Source organism: Syngnathus floridae, chromosome 11 (assembly GCF_059516105.1).
Source record: "Syngnathus floridae isolate MCC-2025c chromosome 11, RoL_Sflo_1.0, whole genome shotgun sequence".
Classification (NCBI taxonomy): Eukaryota; Metazoa; Chordata; class Actinopteri; order Syngnathiformes; family Syngnathidae; genus Syngnathus; species Syngnathus floridae.
Window position 1 is genome coordinate 14,623,982 of NC_142423.1, and position 20,724 is coordinate 14,644,705.

The 20,724-nt window shown below is 41.7% G+C and overlaps 2 protein-coding genes and 1 long non-coding RNA gene across 13 annotated transcripts; 2 read left to right on the plus strand and 1 right to left on the minus strand.

The window, feature by feature from the left end:
* Positions 1-1,384: 1,384 nt before the first annotated feature.
* Positions 1,385-10,859, minus strand: tulp1b (TUB like protein 1b). 10 transcript variants are annotated; one of them, XM_088389328.1, is made up of 14 exons: positions 10,523-10,859; positions 9,925-10,134; positions 9,172-9,220; positions 7,269-7,407; positions 7,083-7,184; positions 6,887-7,018; positions 5,028-5,147; positions 4,604-4,905; positions 3,964-4,128; positions 3,487-3,599; positions 3,145-3,253; positions 2,970-3,068; positions 2,182-2,353; positions 1,385-2,057 (listed from the first exon to the last, which is right to left on the minus strand). In XM_088389328.1, the coding sequence occupies exons 2-14, from the start codon at positions 10,056-10,058 to the stop codon at positions 1,924-1,926; spliced, it is 1,770 nt and encodes a 589-aa protein (XP_088245454.1). In that variant the 5' UTR covers positions 10,059-10,134; positions 10,523-10,859; the 3' UTR covers positions 1,385-1,923. The 10 variants fall into 10 exon arrangements, with proteins under 10 accessions (XP_088245454.1, XP_088245453.1, XP_088245461.1 ...); XM_088389327.1 differs by having other exon boundaries at positions 9,925-10,281; XM_088389335.1 differs by having other exon boundaries at positions 4,604-4,686; positions 4,765-4,905; positions 5,028-5,144; positions 9,925-10,857.
* Positions 8,930-10,526, plus strand: LOC148391348 (uncharacterized). Of its 2 annotated transcripts, none has more exons than XR_015861243.1 (3): positions 8,930-9,242; positions 9,722-9,857; positions 9,940-10,526. It is a non-coding gene; the product is annotated as an uncharacterized LOC148391348 (long non-coding RNA). The 2 variants fall into 2 exon arrangements; XR_015861244.1 differs by lacking the exon at positions 8,930-9,242 and adding an exon at positions 9,447-9,598.
* Positions 10,860-13,713: 2,854 nt separating the features above from the next.
* Positions 13,714-20,682, plus strand: adora3a.2 (adenosine A3 receptor a.2). Its single transcript, XM_088389994.1, has 2 exons — positions 13,714-19,092; positions 19,440-20,682. Exons 1-2 carry the CDS (start codon positions 18,764-18,766, stop codon positions 20,113-20,115), a joined length of 1,005 nt encoding a protein of 334 aa, XP_088246120.1. The 5' UTR covers positions 13,714-18,763; the 3' UTR covers positions 20,116-20,682.
* The last annotated feature ends 42 nt before the right edge of the window (positions 20,683-20,724 follow it).

Below are 20,724 nucleotides of genomic sequence, written 5' to 3' on the forward strand. Positions count from 1 at the left end.
AGTGGGAAAATGAAGGCTATATTTGTTAAACAGTGCACAGTCAGCTTGTAAACCATTCATGGTATTAAATGAAGGTCCACAATGTGCTCATTAAATGCTGACAGTATCTATAAATGTCCACTCTGTTCAGCAAGATCTCTGCCCCCCTGTCCATATCTGCACCAGGATGCATTCCTCATGAGGTACCATGTGTTTTTTCTAAGACAAAATGTAACTGTAGCTCTTGTAAAGGGATTTTTAAATGATTAAATAATACTTGCAAGTGACACAACTTTGGAGTTTATTTAGAAAAAAATATTGATTCATGTTTTTGATTATTTGATTGTGTGCGTGTGTCTGTGCGCTTACGTGCATGCGCGCGCGTGTGCGTGTGTATGTGTTCGCACGTACGCGAATTTGCATTATATTTCCATCTGGTGGCCAAAGCGTGCAGACCAGTGGTATTCACAAAATCATGCAGCATAAACTATCTTTAAAATATATTAATTATTTCATCCTGATATTTTGTCATGACAAACAGGACTATAGAATGTCATTTTTCTCAACAAAATTCATATATAATGATATTATATGATATTATGTAGTTTTATGGGGCATTGAACGCTTTAAGGGCATTTCCATCTATTTTAATGTGGAAAGATAGAAGTGTGTTGAGAGGCTACTTGTTAAAAAGCAAAATAATAATAACAGGCAACCTTGAATTTATTTTGGTTTTGAAGTGAAATGATTTAAACTCAATGGGCCCTATTTAGGTTGACTGGCTGATTGCCCCAACGTAGCTGACAATTTGGTGACAGACAGAAGCATCATAATTTTCAAGCTCTAGTGTTTTTTGATTTTGGCTGACCATGATACACCTGGATAGGCAAAAGCTCCATAGTTGCAAGCATTTCTGAAGGAATCATTTGCTCACAATCTGGAGTAATAAAAAATAAAAAAGAAGTATAAATGACCTGATGAACTTCTAAAAGAGGGAAATGTTTGTTGCTTCAAGTCGGAGTGAGTGTCCTTTTGCGAGTGTCCATCCAGAAAGGGCGCCAGCTTTAAGCCTGCATTTTACCTGCGAGTTTAGACAACTGCCTGAGCAGGTTGAGGCAGAATTCACACCTCTCTCTATCTCTCACTTGGCCTTGGAGCTGTCACCTCAAACAGGTTTTTCATTGGAAGCACAGCTTTGGGGCGACTCAAACCTGTCAGATCAACTGGAAGCCGCCGGCTTTACTCAAAAGAAAGCTGTAAAACTTAATATACTAAATCTAACACGTCAACAAAGCCTGCTGGGCATGGCCCCAGTGAAGGAGTGCTCCTTGTTTGGGTGTGCTCATCCCCATTTAAAGTCATTATCGTCATGGCAACACTGATAAAACTGTACATGTGACGCAAGTGGAGGACATTAATTTGTCGTACTTTATTGCACAACATTTTCATGGCGTGGTGATTCCAAATCACTGTGCCAATTTCATTTAAAAGGAACAAAGATGATTCTTACAAAATGTGTTTTTTTCATCTTCTATACTAGCGATGTATAGTGACAGAAACAGATTTCACACTAAGTCTATTTTTGAGTATAAATGGAGATGAGATCATCGTTAGTTGAAGCTGTTTGGAGGTATGGCGTGAGAGTTTTCCAATCTAAAATAAGCGCCTTGTCTCACCATTTGGGAAACACTTTGAAGTGCCTCTTCTTCACTTCCAATTAAGTTCCTATCTTTTAGTAGGATTATCCTGGCATTAGAACAGGGGTGTGTAGACGTTTTATGTACGCTGTAGCTCCAAATTTAGACTTTTACAGGATGGGAATATTTGTACTATTCAACATATTCCAGTTGATTTTTTTATGATCGGTTTTTGGGGGGCATCTATTTTGACAGTGTATCCAAAGGCCTGGCTTGGTTTGAAATCGCACGGGGCGACAAATGGAACTCATTCACAGGCGATTTTCCCATCGAAGCTCGATAGCGCAATGGCAAAGGCCTGCACTGCGCACATGGGGTACTTGTAGTCTAGCGTGAAAATGTCGTCAGCTATTCGGCCAAACTGCATCACAATGTAGTCCACTGAAAGACAAGATACACATTCAAAGTTAGGTCGAGGCAGTGGGCATGATTTAAAATGAAGTGGTCAATTGATACAGGAGTAGCAATTTTAATAACACCACTTTTGTAGCCCAATTGGACTCACAATCTTTGCTGTGGACAATCTGGAAGTTTTTGATGGAAGCCTGAGTGACCCTGCCGTTGAAGTTGAGCACATGTGATGCCGATTCCTCGTTCCACACAGGCGTCTTATTGTGAAGCTGAATCAAATTCTCCATCCTTCTATTCTGGTGTCGTATCAACAGGCCGTCATAGTCCTGAGAAAATACGTGGAATCATATGTACATCATTAGCGAAGGGTGGCTTGTTTTTTTTTTTCCTTCACTCTAACCATGACCAACAAGTCCCACACTATACACTCAATGAATTTTAATAGAGAAAATGGATTTGATGTACTATTCAATTACAAATTCAGTTGGTCAAAAATTTTAAATTATGTAGCCAAGCCATACACATTAGTGAAACTACGTCTCAAAGCTGAAAATTTTTGTTTCCCTGGTATTTAGCCACCACTCCTGTTTTTAACAGCGCTAGCAATGTGGGTAGGCTACACGAGCGGTTCATCCACGAAATCAAACTCTGTTGAGTTTTTTAAATCTGGTGACCCGAGATACCCTCTGCATCTTTTGAACGCAATGCAATGCAATTCAGGTAGGCTGGACCGAAGGTTGGGTCACTCCGGGCCGCATGTGACCCACGGGCCACTAATTGAATAACAGTGATATTGGCAAGTTCACATTTCTGCCTAGTCACTGATAACAGTATTGCTTAGGTGCTATCTTGGAGAGTCTATTGATCATTACAGTACGGCCAACTTAAAATCTTCCGCCTGAGAGGACCCGCCTTTATTGATGGTATGCAGCTCACACTCACGTTTCTGGGTCGGAGAGGAACCCGCTCATTGTCTTTGTCCATGCCTGGAATGATGACCGACATCCTTCTGGGCCCTTTCATCCCCAAAACATTTGTCTCCTGATTTACGTCAGTAGAGATTTTAATTTCACCATAACAGAATGTGGAGCTTTTTGGAAAATTTGCCGTGACTTACGTAGATGATGGCCGCTAACTCCTGTCGTGCATTTGACAAGTCCGGAAGGGCTCTTTCTGGATTCAAAGCATTGTCAAAGACAGTAAACTTGGTGCCCATTAAATTTGACCTGGAAAACAGGTGGAAAAAAAACAAAACAGATTGAATCAATGAATCAGGATTTTGGGCTGGATTTGTACTGCAGGATAGAAGAATCCAGTGGCAACCTGAGAAGCTCAACAATTCCAAATATTGATACTTTGGGCACAGTTTTCTCACTTTTGTTGCCAGAGGTTATTAGTAGCTGTGCGTTAAGTTGTTTCAAAGGATTGGGCTACTGCAGAGTAAATTCAGCCTTGTTACCTCAGCTTTCCTATGAAGTTATCACCACCTCTTGACAAATCGGTGGCATCAATGGAGATGAGATAATTGGAGGTTGCGCTTTTCTTTCTCTTCCTGCCAGCCAACAGAAACGTCTACAAGGAAATGTCAACTATAAGTAATAAAATCCAATTTTACCAATTCAAAAACTTGCATACATTCTTTTAACGTTTCAGGACTTATTTTCTCCAAATAAATATAATTATGATGCGTACAAAATGTTTGCGATCATTCCTTTTCTTTGGAGGGATACAGGTAAAAAAAAACAAAGTTACAATGTTATGAGGAAAAATTCCTACTGGTGAACTGAGTTGAGGAGCTTCATTTTGACAAAATGAGTGCTTTGCTGGCATCGTCTTACAGAAGCATATGGCCCCCATTGGCTCCCACTATGTACGCTACTGGCGATAAACCTTTTGCCAATATGGCTTGAATATAGGTATCAATACTCCAACAGACCTTCTTGTCATTGTCAAGATGAAGGTAGTAGAGAGGATACATGCTCTTATCCATCCCCCGCTGGTCTCGAGTCACTCTGCATTTGACGGTCACGCCTTGAGGCGCCGGATCCATCACAAACGTTTCCAAGTTGTCAAACTCAATCTCAGGTGATGGCGCTCTCTCCTGTGCACAAAGGAGTCTTCATTATTGTGGGCTGGAAGCCAAAGCAGAAAAGAACATGAAAAGCTCCCCGAGGATGTGTTCAATATACTCCGCTGACGTTGCTGCCCAATTTAGTCGTGCTCATTTTGAGTGGTCCCCTTTAACTCATTCACTGCCGGACCAGTTAAAGTACATCTTTGATTGTTAAAAAGAGAATTTGTCCACCACTGCTACTAGCTTTATATTAGATTTTTTTTTTTTTTTTTATCTTGGTCATTTAACAGAGATGACAATTTTTGAATTTTTTTAGATTAGATTTAGAATTTTTGTTTACAGCGCTACCTTTGGGCTGATAAAAAATCTTTAAATATATATCGCCCACTGTACAAGAGGTGCACAATATTGTGTATCTTTGTTATATTTCGTTTGTGACTCCGGAGTACACACAAAATGGATATCGGTATGTGTGTAGGCCACTTTGGCATCTTGTTGATACCTTCTTCTTCTTGCCTTTGGCCTTCTTCTTTTTGGACTTTTCTTCTTTTTCAGACTCTGAATCATCGCTCTCTTCTGCCTTTGCTGAAACCAAATCAGCACATTTTGGAATGAGTTCCAGTGTTTGAAAAGGTGAAGTACGTAAGCCAGAGGCAAGCTTGCCTTTCTTCTTGGTCTTCTTTTCTTTGTCTTTCTCTCCTGAGGTTTGGAACAAAGATGACGTAGAGCTGGCAGCAGACTTCTTTTTGGACTTTGTCGACTTGATCTCCTCCTCGCTGTCATCACTTTCCGATTTGGCGGCTGCTTTGGCGGGATGTAATTAAGAACACAAATTAGGGTAAATGACGCTTCAATCATTTATTCCAGCCAGCAAACGGAACCGCTGTCAATCACAGGAAAACACCGGGCGTGTTTTTGTGAATCACCTTTCTTTTTGCTCTTAGAGTCTTTGTCGTTGTTTATCTGGAACAGGGACGCTGGTTCTTTCTTTTTGTCCTTCTCTTTTGACTTTGGCTTCTTCTCCTTGCCATCGCAATCCTTGTCTTCTGAGGAAACAAAGGAAAAAAAACTTACTTTTTCAAACAATTCTTTTGATTGGCTTGAATGAAAATGCCATTTATAAATTCAATTCGATTCTCTGCCAAATCAGGCACATAAAGCACATTATGACAAAACAGTCATTAACATTTTATTGTAAAGACACACTAGCTGAGTCGCTTTTAAATTACTATTAATAAAACATAAATGAAATATTAAATTAAAATTAGTAATATTTTTGGGGAAATGTAGAAAATGACAGCGGATGTAGTGTGCACATGTGTGCGCGTTTTCACCAGAGTTCAAAACGCTGACTGAGGATCTTAAAATCCTGGATGAGTTTTAACAATATCGGTTAACAAAGATGAAGACAGATTTGGAGAATGAATTACATTTGAGCATGTGATCCTGCTTTCTTTCCAGGTGTTTTTTTTTTTTTTTTTTTTCCCTGTAAGAGCACTTCAGCAGGAGTCGCTCACATCTGTCAAACGAGTTAACGTCCGGCCGGTCCTTTCCTTCTCCAGCTAAAATGTTTAAGAGGCAGAAAAAGAGCTGACAAAGCGCTTTGTCAACATCTGATAGAATTTACAGATTATTATTGATGGTGAGCAGATGTTCATGAGGTAAAACCATAATGACACGTTTCACTTCTCGGACTCATGAATAAACGCCACTTTGATGTATTTCTACATTATTGGGGGGGAATGTGTTAACAGAGACAGCTATGTGAAACTCCTACGGTGGTCTGCAGACAAAAAAAAAAAAAAAAAAACTGGCTTCCAACTGTTCTTAGTTTTGGACCCCTAGGACTAAACCAACAACATATATACAGTGAACACACCCAACAAATCCATTTACAATCTGTCACTAGGTCGATTTTTTTGCTTTGTGGTGCGAGTCAAGATTTGGCTAACAAGCTTAGGAGATGGATGCATGGAGCAACCAAAGAAACGACTGTGATGCCTTTCCAGCCGTTTATTGACACAATGAACATGCATGTAGAAGCTGCTGTCAGCCACTGCTCACACCAAGACTCTCACGCTCATATGTTCACAGTGTACTTGGTCAGTTTGTCAGTTGAGACTTGGATCATCTTTTTTTCTACCTTCAACAAATAACCTGGAATGCCTTACGCTAGTGTGAAGGCAGATCTCCCTGTATACATTAATGACAGAAGAAACTGAACCCCTTCCCATTCTTGTTTTGTGGGTTTGCACCTCCCTGATCATGCAGCTGTGATTGTATCTTAAAACATTGCGCACGATTCAAATGTATTTTTGAGTGTCACATGACCGGGCAAGTATCAACAAGGTGGCACAAATCCCCCACAAACTTTTCAACTTTGCAGCATCCCGCGCACGGGGCAGCTGCTTGAGAGGATAATTGCGCTACCTAGTGGCTACTTGCCACAATGTATTGATAACCTCTCGGGCAGGTGTGTTGTTGTAAGGCTGCACCTAAAGCAATCTGGATTGGTGCCCTTGAGGACCGGACTTGGTGACCCCTGCTCTAGGGTTCTGCTCCATTGATAGTGTCGCAAAGTGTGTCTCCTCAGCCCTAGATGTGCAGAATTACAGAGCTGGTAATCAGTGAAAATATTTCCAATCCATTCTCCACAATCTGGCCAGCAGCGTGTTATTTGTGTTTTTACCCATTTGTGGCTTCCCGCCCATTATTGTTACACAATCAAATCCTATTAACAGGATGTCAGATGTGAGGTCACGTTAAGGACTATTTGGAGAAGTACCTTTTGACTTGGATTTTTTTTCTTTGGTGGCACTTGGGGACGGTGAGTTGTCTTTGGCTGTTTTCTTCTTGGTTTTCTTTTTTGGGGTGTCTTCCTCCTCCTCTTCCTCGTCGTCGTCGTCTGTGACTGATCCTGCTGATTTTGTTCAGACAAATTGTTGAGCTCCAACACACATTCAAAGCTACAAGTGCCTCACCTTTCTTCTTCTTTGGGGCACTTTTGGCTTTCTTTTTTGTCTCTTTGTCTTTGTCCGGTTCTTTATTCTTGTCCAGCTTTTTCTTCTTCACCTTTTTGTCATCTGCAACCGTGTCATCAGGGAAAGGATTAAACTGATCAATAGGCATTTCCCATTCACCCAAAGAAAGGATTTTTCTTTCTTTACTTTGCAAGACGCGATTCTCCTCAGAAGCCTCAGAAGCCTCCTCATTCTTTTTTTTCTTGATTTTTTTTATCTTGGTCTCGCTGCCGTTCAGCTTGGCCTCGCTTGTGCTGTTGGCCTCCTCCTTCTTCTTCTTCGGCTTCTTTTAATCAGATTATTCTGTCGTACAGGTATCAAAAGAGATATTCAAAAACAAGACATCACAGATAACACAAGCTTCCCAAAATCTCCTCCTACAAAACAATTTGTAAAAAATAGAAACCAATAAAAATGAAAAACAGATAATAATAAAAAAATGCTTTGTAATAAAATATCAATATAATTTGAACTGAATTTATAAGATGCATAGTAATTATTTTAAAATGAATACACAAAATAACTACCACTGTAATCATGATTAAAAAGATATGTATGAAAGTAACATGTATTTGTAGTAGCAACTCACCAATTAAACAACCAGACCAGGGAATGCAACGGGGGGAAAAAAACAGTTACATTATCAACACCACAAGTCGTGATTGTGATTATACGGTCACCACCGATTGACAGGAGAAGCTGTCTCTCTATCCTAATGCAGTCCTCAAAAATAAGCGTGGAAAGTGAATCATGTAGCGATGACTTCAACTGGTTTTACACTCAATCACAATGCAAGTAAATCATTGGTTGGCTTCACACGATACGCACTACGTGCCCTAAATGTGAACGATGAAGCAAAGATCTCCACGGTGAGAAACCATGCATCACAGTAAAGGAGGTCAGTGGAGAGTGAGACAGTGGATCTAATCTTGTTAGATGATGAGACATCCTGCATAGACGTGCCAGGCTTATGCGATTCCTAGTGCGATCCAACACTTGACCGCATTACAACAGTTCTCTTATTCACTTGATGTAACTAAATTAAAAAGTAAAAATGCCAGTTCCTTCATCAGTGAATGAGAAGTGTATCATGGGAAACTTATTTCAGCTGGGAGAATTGGGTATAAAAAGTCTGCACACCCACATAGCTGTGTTCAGAAGTGACCAATCATATTCAAATTCAAGTTAAATGCGAATCACACACCCACAACCATTTAAAATTCCTCTGATTACACTCAAAGTTCAAATATTCTACACTGACTGCTACTTCAAACTATTCATAATCTTCTCACTTTGATTGTTTTTTTAAAATTTAATTTATTGTCATGGAACAAATAATCAATACACTCATTAAAAAAACAACAACATTAAAATACACAGATAAGATCTGTAGTCGCCCACCAAATCCAGAATACTTCCCATCCAAGTACTTCACATGTAGGTGGTGACCTTTGTGTTCTGCATCACAGCCAGAAAGTAATTTGAAATAATCTCAATTTTCTATGGATGGACAGAGAAACTGTTGGTTTGCAGTCTAAAACGCCCCTTACCTTTTCTGCAGACATGTTGCGGCAACCTCTGACAGCTTCTTGGTAGACGTTAGAAAATACAAAACAGTTTCCTCGGATGAAATACCGAAAGAGCGAGAACAGGCCTTGCCTCAGCGCCTCTCCAGAAAGTTGTTAATAGGATTTATGTGTGAAGCCATCTGCTGTGTAGAAACACGTCAACGGGTTAGACCAAACAGGCCCAACAGCGGGGAGGATGAACCCAGGGAGGAGACCATTTTTTTTGGAACGGGTAGCACGTCAACCTCACAGTTCAGAAGTTTGATCTTTGAATCCAAAATCATGTATAAAGACTCTCCATTGTCCTCAAGTGTAAATGTGAATGGTTGCTCTATTTTACCCAAATGAGAACTAGCATGATAGAAATACTTGGATGCCTGTATGGTTGTTTGTTTGTACATGGCCAAGAACTGGATGCCGACTAACTAAGGATGAGTCAATACTATGCAATGAAAATGCAGCACAAGTGAATAATTAATTACCTTAGTGGACACTTGTTGGGATGATACATGACTTTCCTCCTCCAGGTGACTATTGGATGGATTTCAAAAAGGTTAGTGTATAAATCAATCAATTAATCAGTCAAGCAAGCAATAAATGGAAAAATACTCTTGCATAAATCATCAGTTTCCTTTGTTCATGAATGAAATCACTATTTCATGATCAACAAATTTCAGTTTTTTCATTTTGAACACAGAGGTGTTAGTCTTGTGATCTCCTATTGCCCAGGTCATTATGTGAAACTGGAGCAGTTGGTGTAAATCGCTTTGCGTGGCAGCGCTCCGGAAGAGCTTTCCCTTTGGTCTTTATTGGTTTAACACCACTTGGCACATTCTGTTGGAAAGTGCTATGATGTAATTGAGTGAGTGGGAATAAAAGGTCAAATAGGCTCATGTGGAAAATAAAAAGGTAGTTTTGATCCCGTGCTGAATATGCAACTTTTATTCTTTGGCCTCCTCCTGACAGAGGCCAATTTAGATTAAATTTGTGTGTCTTTCATTTTGGAATAATGCCACCTCGATGTCGCCCAAGTGGTGTAGGGATCACAAGCTAAGACATTGAAGGCGATTGGTAATTGGTTGAGTGTGCTGCACTGTGTGCCACATGGCCACCACCTACTACTCTTCGGGAGTCGAGTTCAACAACACTGTGAAGACTTCATTTCAGTGTGAGTGAGGAAAACAAATCAGAGTATCTAATACTATTTAGTATGGTTGTTTTTAATGTGAACATACCTGTCATGGGTCCAGGCCTCTCTCGCCGTGTGACGTTGGAGCGACATGGTCAGGAGCCAAAATGGACACCGGCAAAGAAGCTCCACCATAAACATGCACAGCGAGTCACATGACCTGGCTTTTAAGAGCATCATCCCTCGCCTCCCCTGGCCCTTCAGTCTGGATTACATTAATCAGCCACTCGCCATCTGAGAGCATTAGTAGTGTTTGCTATATGGGAGGAAAACTAAATAAAATGGTTGTTCTTGGGAGTTTTGTGAGGCATGTTGAGCAGTTGAGACACAAGGGAGCACTGTTGAGACACTTAACCCGTGCTACCACACTTGGATGTAGTAATGTAGTGTAGGCCAAGCGGTGCTGCCAAAAATGAAAAGCATAAAAAAAAAAAAAAAATCTTCTATCAAGAGCTAAAACGATACCACAAACAATGATGCACTTTAATACCATCCTCAACTCACTTTACAACTATAAAGAAATGCTGATTACAATAAAGAAATGGCTATCGTGATTTGATTATTAAAAAATGCACCGGAAGCAACCCTAACCCAACAACCCATTTTAAATTTAGCCTTGCTTGTCTCTCATTTATTCAATGTACCTGTGCTTCCTTGTAAGATTTACTACTTCCTTCCTTCCTACTTAGAGAAGTATTTGGCAGTTGGCATTCAGGCTAAGTTTTATAAATTTACTGAGATACCCGTTTATATATGGGCATTATACAGACCAGGTGTCACCAAGTCCAGTTCTTAAGCCTTAAGGGCTCGCTCCTACCCAGCCTGTTTTAGGTGGCGCCCGACTACAACACACCTGATTCAAATGATGGTCAGCTCATCAAAAAGCTCGATTAAAGCCTGATCACAATCCGGAGTGTGTGTTGCGGTGGGGATCAAACCTGAAAAGCTGCCACATGCACCGAGCCCCTCACTTGATACTGACTGCGTCTGTCCTGTCCAGTGTAAAACAATCAATGGCAATTCTCTGACTCATAAAAAAAAGAGAAGGTGAAATTGAGTCCTTTGTCCACTAAGCGCTGCTGTAGTCCAAGAGACAACATTTTTAGACAGAAAGTAGGCAAGAAAAAAATCAGGAGGGTGCATAGAGTTCAAGAACTGCAATTTAATGCTCTTGCAGATGATTCATCATTTTCTTGTATCGTGTGTGTGTGGGGGTGGGGGGGGGGGGGGGGGGGTTGCAACAAAGAAGTCAGGGCAAGGGCCCCGAGATCTTAAGAAACCACAGGAACCACATCAGTTTGAAATCAGGTCAAGCGTCAGCGAAAAAGGACTTAGTTAGGTCAGAAAGTATTACCTGGCTCACACTGTATGTTTGCGGTGAATTATCAACTCACTGGCGGTGAAGACAAACAATGAATGCGCAACAGGAAGTATCCATGTTTGCTGAATATACCCAAAGAGGAGGTTTGTTTAAATGGGAAACATGCCCAGGCAGCAGAGCGTTGCCAGACAAGACACGACAAGAAAATGCAACAATAACTTCTGGCTGCTACTAAATGCCAGATTATGCATATACTGTGACTACTCACAAACTTGGCAAATGTTTTTTTTTTAATTATTTGTATTATTTATGCAATACATTTATTTATATAGTGCTTTCACAACAGCATTACGTTACAAAGCGCAATGGGTGCTTTTTTATTATTATTATTTTTATTATTTATGCAATACCTTTATTTCTATAGTGCTGTCACAACACCTGTTTTCGTAACAAAGCGCAATGGGTGTTTTTTTAAAAGTATTAATTTTATTATTTATGCAATACCTTTATTTCTATTGCGCTTTGACAACGGCGTTTGCTGTTACAAAGCGCAAGAGGTGCTTCGCAAAACCAATCTTCGAGTGTCAGATCCGCTGATGACTGTGGTTTCACAAAGCACCGAAAATAAAGCCTGAAAAGTGGGAACTCAACACGCCAGCGTGTTAATTTCACTCTGCAGAGTTCCTGCTTCTGCATAAAGTTGTTTTTGAGCATCACTTGCAGATGTTCTCTCGTGTTTCTGTTTGTCTCATCTGGTCTGGTCTTCAGTGGACCATCAGGGTTGGCTTGGCAAAGTGTTCCTTTGATGCTCCAGCAAAAACTGCGTGTCAAATGTAGGGAACCAGCATGTTAGCGGCTGTTTCTCGTTTTTGAAACAATAGCGATAGCGTTCGGTTGGATTAAAGCATATTCCGAGCATGCTTGCCCTTGTTGACCGGTTTCTGTGAAGAACAAACAAACGTAGCAAGAAAGTGTTATCACTTGTCCTTTTGTATGTTTGTAATGTGCAATCCACCCAAATATTTGCAATGTTGTTTCATTAAAACAAAAACTTTTAAGTGTCCTAATTTGCTAAACAGTTTGATGCATTTTTTTCTTGAAGGTAGCGTGAGCCTATCACGTTTGATTTTGTCTCGAAGGCAGACCGCACAATGGATTAGTCTCCAGTCAATCACAGGATACAACGATTCCCACTCGGATTCAAACATTCACCGAGTGGAAACAGAACCGATGCGGCTTGCAAATTCTCAAGCGTAGTCGTCATGGTGACGAAAATCTGGCCTTGTCATTTGCATGAGGCAGGGTCACACCCAAGTGATTTCAACCAAATTTGCTTGAAAGTGGCTCTGGATCCTTCCTTCCTCCAGATCATCATGTTTAGAGTGGAGAAACTAAGCATGGTTGTTGTCCCCTTGGTGGTTTAATCTCACAATTCATGATCAAGCAAGCACTCCAGAAGTATTTCTACACTAAAACTCCAAATGCCAATTTGCATGTCATGGCCCCTTTAAGGCAACCTCTGAAGAATTTGTTTGTCCCCATTGAAGACTCGGGTACTAAATCCACGGCCCACCTCTGCCCAATAATCCGCAGCTGTAGTAAAATTGCTAACCGGACAAAAGCTGGGCAGCTGGAAAACGAGGCCCTGAGACCAGACGCAAAAGTGACCCCGGCCAGGAAGCTGGAGCTTTTAGCGTGTACTTCCTTTTACTGCCGACGCTCTGTCACAAAGTCTCTCCGGAGTGAGTCGTCACTTCCCGGCGTCCCCAGGAGAGGGGAAAAAAAAGTCGTGGCGAGTAAGAGAGAGAGAGAGCTGCCTCGTCACCCCTGTTTCTCCTAAATAAGCAGTGATCTGTTGAACCGCTGCCAACGGAGGCTGGCCCAAACCTTTGCAGTGCAACTTTTACAAGCCGAGCCGTCGACAGCAGGAAGGCAAAAGGACCCAGAGACCAGACTTGCGTGAGAGGGGGGGGATTTTTCTCCTCTACTTTTCTCCTCTTCTTTTTGCAGTCAAAAAAAAGTCAATTGTTTGAGGATGACGGGAGGATTTTTCTCATGCTGACGTCACGGAGAGAGCTGTCTTGGATATCGCCTGTCACATTGTGGACACACTTGCAATGAAAAAGAAGTCTTCAAAGGTTTTCTCTTTCAACGGCCCTCTTTGCGTTACACTTGTTTCTTCGCCGTACCGTCACGGACCTCCTTGTTGACTGTAAATGGTGGATTAAAAGGTTCACCGTTGTCCTCACTTGACTCTGGTGGCAAATCTCAGACAAAAAAAAGCTCCCAGGCAGGTGCAGGACGACTAAAAAGACAAGCAGCCAAGAATGGGATCCTCCAGGCATGGACTACCTGGGAAGGATGCCAAGTGCTGACAAAAGGCTTAGCGAGGAACAAGTCGTTTGCAGCCAAACACGTCGGGAAACCGTTTGGACGGTTTCATCCGGAACGGCGTCAAACCTGGTTGGCGTCGCTTCCAGCCCGCCTGTAAGTAGTCACTTTGGATTCTTTTAAGCTGCTTTTCCTCGTCTTGCTCTATCCTGTAATCCCGCAAACAAACGAGACTTCTTTGTGAGGACACCACGGCCCTAAGCCGAGACCCCTTTTGAAGTCGCTCACTGGCTCGCTCGCTCGGGGATGGCATCCGCCCGCCATGGGGGTACAATGGGAGCCGTGTTGTGATACTTTTCGACTTTTTTCGTCCTGGAAGGAGCGAGAAGGAAAAGAAGAAGAAGAAGAAGAAGGCAATGGCTTGGTCACTTTTCTCATCTTCCATTCCTTCCCGCCTATTTTAAGGTCTGCGACAACGTGGCCTCATTTGCCTAATGCTCACCTGCAGGCATTTCATATTTTCACTTTTATCTGCATTTCAACATTCCTCAGCACATTACATTGTATCGAAATTGATCTGGAGGATTATTTGGAGCTGGCGAGCTTTGGAAGGCACACCATCAAAGCTGAAACAGTGGCTTTATTTACGTGGAAATGGTCATTAGATGAAGTTTTGGCACTAAGTATTAGCAGAGCTTGCGGTGCCTTCGACTAGCTTTACAACATGCCCAATTCAAATCGAATGCCTCTTTCAAGCGTCACGTATCCCATATGCTTGTGTTTACATTCATGAAACAAGCTCCATGAGCACAAGACCACACTGCATGTAATACCCCCCCCCCACACCACCACCACCATTGATTTAAATGACAGTAACCATCACATTAGTCCACTGGCCCCTGTCAACAACAACAAAATATTTAAGAATGGAAAGACCTCTTTGTCGCATATTTCGACGTAATCTAATATTTGCTGCTAATTGCTGCAGTTTCAATTTACAGTGAGTGTTTAATTCTATTCTGTTTATTTGTGTTTGAGCAGACGTGAATATTTCGAGCTGGTATCGACGTATGTTCCATTTGCGCATTTACACTGCTCCCACATTTGGCAAATACACGAGATGTATCACATTTGGAAAGGCCTGATTTCACTCGAGGTATTCGATAGAGTTTTTTTTCTATTTACACTGCCTTGACCTACATCCAAAAGTTGTTTGTTCCTCCATGTGTCTCTTGAACCGTGCAGTGTTAATCTGCACATCATTTTTGTCATGCATTCCAAAACAAATAAATCCCAAATAATATTAATAGATAATCCAAGATGCTAGTTTAGATAGGAGGTGACATTGGCAATAAATTAATGAATCTTTTATATGAATTTCTCTGGTAATTCGCAAAATGTAAAATATTAGTTCTGTAGATCTATTTCTAATTTGGGGTTTTCATTGTACGCTATTGTAGGTTTATAATCTCAGTCGCATTATATTGTACATCAAGAAATAAAATAATAATCATAATAATAATAGTAGGTGTCATCAAAACACATTTTGGCATTTTCAAAAAACTACCTATAGCAAACAAATTGACGTTCGTACAGTCTTGGGCTGCTTAAATTGTTCTTGTTTATCTATTTTTGTCATCTTAAACCATCGCACTCAATACAATATACTCAATAAACAGTACAGTGTAGATACGTACATTGTGTACCCAGAAACAAGTAAAAATTCAAGATTCAAGAGTTTTTATGCAGCCTTGATTGATTATTACAATATTTAACTTAATGTGAACAGTTTATAGCAGTGTACAATATAATGGTTGTGCTTCCAAACCCGCATGAACCTGATCCAGATAGAACCAGAAATCCGGGTTTGCTGCATGAAGAGGCTTGCAAAGCAATGTAACACTGGAGCAGCTTGTGTGTGTCTGCAAATCACACACACATGCACGCACACACACACACACGCTTTTTTTTTTCAAATTTGACCCTGGGGTCGGTCCAACTTTTAATTTTTAATCCAGCATTCGCAAGTGTGTACGTTAAGCACGGTCAATTTGGTTCTCTTCTCCTGCAATTCCCACATTACTAAGATGAGACCTTTGGGATCAAAGTCTCCTTTTTGGGGTTTTTTATCAGAAGACACACACACTCACACGCATAAACACACACTGCTCTTCCTGTTTGTTAGCGCCGCTGAGTTATGGCCTATAAACAGCGTTTGATCAGCCTTCTCAGACTCCACACACATTAAACAGTTGCAGCAATGAAGCAGCCAATTACCAAATGAAGAAACTGCGTGGGTGGGGAAGGTTGGGGGGGCTCTATTCCTTAGCGTGTGTGCGTGTGTGCATGTGCATGTGCATGTGCATGTGCGTATTCCTGTTTGTGTGCTATCCATGTGAAATCGATCTTGAGATTAACATCTGGATGGTCCAGATGTTCCATTACTGTCTGCACATTTGCCTCAGCAGGTTTCCGGTGAGTCTATCACCACAATTAAATTAAATCCCATAAAACATACTCACTCCTTGTTCTTTTCTCCATGTATTCAAATTCGTTGCACACATTTTCACCTCTTAAATGTCCCTCTGGCAATTTCTGCAATCGGCAGTGTGTGCTAGAACAAGAATGAGGCAATAGAAGGCAAGGAATTGCTTGTATAGACACAAAAGAGAGCGAGAGAGAGAGAGAGAGAGAGAGAGAGCAGTTCCACCAAGAAAATTCACTCAGCGATGGCGCTCTTAAAGTTCTGTGGTCAAGCCTGGAGGAAGAAGATGCTGGTAAGGGTGGGCTCGGTGTTTTCCTGGTTCTCATGAGGTCGTTTAGTGCCAAGAAAGCGGTACGTTGTCCGCATGCCAAACTGCATGTCAATGAGGCGAAATAAAAGGCGGTACGAGGGGCAATAAGGATGCCAGATGCTCCTTGTAATGTCTCGAGCTGACACTTGTTCGGGGAAAGTCATCATCTGGTCTACAAAACCTTATGTCCAACCAAAGAGAAGGCGCATCTATATTTCTCAGCAACCGGGACTTTTGATGAACATCTCAATTTCATTAAATCCACCCAAGAATAACCAAACGTGGACAAGCGGAATAAGAAACTGAGAAATAAATGATTGTTTGTCTATATGGGCCCCTTGATTGAGTCAGCCCCCCAACTGAGAACTTCAGAAAGTGGATGAATTGATATCAGGAGGCGAGCAGCTTTGTTTCTTTGTCGTCAATCATCCAGCTTTGTTTTTACCTGAATGAATTCAATGACTCATTGGTGGCGTCCCGCTCTCTCATGACCTTGTGCCGGCCCCTGCGACAAGGAGCACATCCTACCGCCGCCAAAACATTTCAATCACTGTCGCCATGAATTGGGCCAAAGTGGAATCAGGGACCATAATGAAGAGACCAGACGCTTTTCAGCCACTGTCGTTCACATGCTAATTTATGCAAAGAGTCCACAGCCCTTTGCGCTGGTCCAGCAAAGGCTAATTGCAACCACATCTAAACACTCGACACTGACCAAACTGGATCCAAAATATGGCAAAATACTGTCAATGTATGTATGTAACTAATATATCCTGATTTTGTTATCAATTGGACAATTTCAATGTATATTCTTATAGTTGATATACTAAATCCTAGTGCTGCTTTATTTGTCATTTGAAAAGGAGACAACTGAATTATGTGAGTTGTAAGTTTTCCCTTCATTTTCATTTTTTCAACAATGTTCATTCTTTCGAGGCATTCAAATGAGAAAATAGACTGTGCAATTAGCATACTATATAAAGATATTGCTTGCTTTTGGCACCTTCTACCAATACATTGCCTCGAGGAGATTCATTTGAGAATGTGCTCCCGTATTATCGCCAAGGAACAATGTTGAAGTGAGTTGAGGAGCTTCATTTAGACAAAAGTAGTGCTTTGCATCCACAGGCAATTCTAAACATTTCCAAAGGGCATCCACAAACATCATCAAGTGAACTAAATTTGCTCTTTTCTTGTGCCATAGATGAACAAATGATCTTCTGCCTTGCCTTTCTTCTGTCCTTTGGGCTGAGGTAGTAGATTGAATAGTTGTGGGGTTTGTGTCCCCTCTGAGATAACTATACAATCTACTGTCTTTGCCCGTGAGACAGCTCGCTCGCCGCCGACAAGGTGGACAAAAATAGCGCAAAGTGAGCCCATTTGCACTTAATGGTGAGTGGAGCCTAGCGAGATGAGGTAGTAGGTTGTATAGTTTGTGGGATGCTGCCAGCCCCCCCAAGAGGTGATAACTATACACTCTATTACCTTCCTTGAGGGGCACAAACAGAAGCTTATTCCACGCTGTCGTCCTTGAGGGGTCTTGATGAGCGTCATCGGCATGCTTTTGCTAATAATATCGATGTTCAACCATTTTGTTTAGATTTGAAATAAAGAACAGTTGGCTATCAACCCATTGTGGCTTTGTTTTGTTTGTCAGTATGTGTATGAGGAATAAAGCTTTCTTCGATTTAATCCAGGTTTAAAAACAATCCCCCCCCCCCACACACACACACACATACCTTTTAGTAATTTCAGTAAGCTTTGTCAGTGTTTTGAAATGTACTTTTAACGATGTGAAGCACATTGAGTCATGTTGGATATGAAATACGCCATATAAATAAAGCTGCATTTAATTGTACACCTACATTTTTGTCCTCCTCAATATTAATAAGGCAAAAATTCCTTTTCATTCAGGCGGCACATAATTCATGATGACACATTTGTTTGCTATACAAGTCAAAGTCAAGTAACCTCTGCGAGTAATTGTGAAAGTAATTCCAGTGGCATGTGATGCGCTCTGTGGAGAAGTGTACTTGAAACAAAAGGCAGCATCGAATCTGAAAGTAACACTTACACACAAGCGGAACTTGAGGCTTTTTTGGTTGATGTTGTTGTTGTTGTTTTCATATATGTATCTATATCCATATGTATGTGGGTTTTCCTAAAATGAATCACACAAGACAAACAACACTGTGGAAAACAGCGTTGGGACAAATGACCATTCCGTCTGCTGATTCACTTAAGCGTCACGGCACTCATTTGCTCGTGCACAGCACTCATTGAAAGAAACAAACCAAGAGCTGCTTCCTGACGCTGCAAAAGTGTCAAAGTGTCAGTCTTAACAGGAATAGAAAGAAGCACACGACTTCCTCAAACAAATTCAAGGTCAAGATACATTGCATCAGTGTGCTTGTAGAGCGAGCCACAGAGAAGATAGGATGCACACGGGCGAGGTGGTCTACGCCTCGTTGGAGGTGCTCATAGCCATCTGCTGCATCGTGGGAAACGCCCTGGTCATCGTGGCTGTGCAGACAACCAAAAGTGTCGGGCAGGCCACCTTCTGTCTGATCGTGTCGCTGGCGGCGGCTGACTGCGCGGTGGGCCTCGTGGCCATCCCGCTGGCCGTGCTGGTGGACGGCAGGGTGAGCACGTCTTTTGGCGCCTGCCTCTTCATCAGCTGCGTAGTCATCCTGTTGACCCTGGTGTCCATCTTATCCCTCATGGCCATTTCGCTGGACCGCTTTCTCCGGGTGTACGTCCCGCGCAGGTAAGCGTCATACTGACAGTTGTTTTGAATATTTGGGTTACTTCATTGAGCCAAATGACAGGAAAATTGTACACATATTTAAAAACAAAAAAAATGGGAGCCCGTTAGTTATCATATTTCTTTAGGAGTCTGTCTGTCTGTCTGTCTGCAATTAATCATGCTAGCTTTGGCTATATTGTGATCCCCGATTGTTCTAAAAGAAAAAAATCTTATTCGCAGTACCTTATGGCACGAGTGGCAAGGAAAAATTCATTCGTCGGGTGATTTGTGACAACACACGCCAAGATGACAACGTTTCACAATTCTCCAAGCAACCTGATGAAACATCCATTCTGTTTCGTTTCCAGGTACAAAAGGACGGTCACACAAAGACATTCATGGTATGCCGTCGCTGCGTGTTGGCTTATCGCTCTGCCTCTGAGTTTTGCGCCCATGCTCGGCTGGCACAACCAAGACGTGACTTCCCCCAACTCCACGTTCACCTGCCAGTTCATCGCTGTGATTCCCATGTCCTACCTGGTGTATTTCAACTTCTTCCTCTGCATCCTGACCCCGCTGTTAGTCATGTCGGCGCTGTACGGCTACATCTTCTGCGTCATTCGCGGCAGCCTCAGAGAAAAGCCGGGCAACGGTGTCCAGGCCAAATGTCACATCTACCTGAAGAAAGAGAGGCAGTTGGCGGGTTCTCTTGTCCTGGTCCTGGCCCTCTTTGCCCTCTCTTGGATTCCGCTGCATGTGCTGAACTGCATTGCCTACTTTGAAATAGCCACGGTGCCGGTGAGCGCTTTCCACGTAGGTATCCTGTTGTCTCACGCCAACTCTGCCGTGAACCCGGTGGTGTATGCCTTTAAGATACGCAAGATCAGGACGGCTTACCTGAAGATCTGGAGGAGATGCTTCGCATGCAGGGACGAGCTTCAAGGCTCTCAGTCCAGCCAAACCACAGACAACAACCAAAGTAGCAACAGTATGGACAACAATGTGCAACTACATGCCAAAATTAGTTATCTTGTGGAAAATTGACTTTCTACAGATGAAATGGGACAATGTATCGTGACAACAGGTTTAAAGCTGTGGTATCATGAAGGCTGTTGAAACTTAAAGCTACAACTATTCTGCCATCTGGTGGTTTTTTAGAGTGCCTGATATGCAACGCGTTTATTTGCATACTCACCCATTCCTTTAGGATAAGTTGGTTTTAAGACCTGAGTATAACTGCATCATTGTGTGGTACTTTGTGAAAAATTGTTCTGATGCTGAGGGTGGAAGCCAAACTTTCATGTTACAATATAATTTCTTTTAACATCTTTAGACAACTATATATAATCTAATATATTTCAATACTATCGAATAGAATAGAAAAAAAAAAAACCCAACCACAAAGATCTCACTCCCTGTTGCTTAGGCTGAGTTAATAACCAATCAGCTGTTAACTTTTAGCAACTTCTTTACCATGTATCCATCAAAAATATATATTTCTTTAAGATGAAAATTAATTTCTCCATGTTCCCTGACTTTCTTATCGTGATGTGTACGCTCGCTGCAATCAGCACTAATGCATCCATCTGCCAATTAAAGATATATTCAAAACGGCTTGCCAAAAAGCATCCTTCCTGCAATTACACTGAGACC

Excerpts from the sequence above, each read along its gene's own strand:
- tulp1b (XM_088389328.1), bottom strand. The coding sequence starts at position 10,058 with ATGATGCTCTTAAAAGCCAGGTCATGTGACTCGCTGTGCATGTTTATG. Across the intron at positions 4,906-5,027 it reads CTCTAAGAGCAAAAAGAAAG|CAGCCGCCAAATCGGAAAGT; the intron begins GTGATTCACAAA and ends ATCCCGCCAAAG. Across the intron at positions 2,354-2,969 it reads TTCCTCTCCGACCCAGAAAC|GACTATGACGGCCTGTTGAT; the intron begins GTGAGTGTGAGC and ends GTATTTTCTCAG.
- adora3a.2 (XM_088389994.1), top strand. The coding sequence starts at position 18,764 with ATGCACACGGGCGAGGTGGTCTACGCCTCGTTGGAGGTGCTCATAGCC. Across the intron at positions 19,093-19,439 it reads CGGGTGTACGTCCCGCGCAG|GTACAAAAGGACGGTCACAC; the intron begins GTAAGCGTCATA and ends TTTCGTTTCCAG.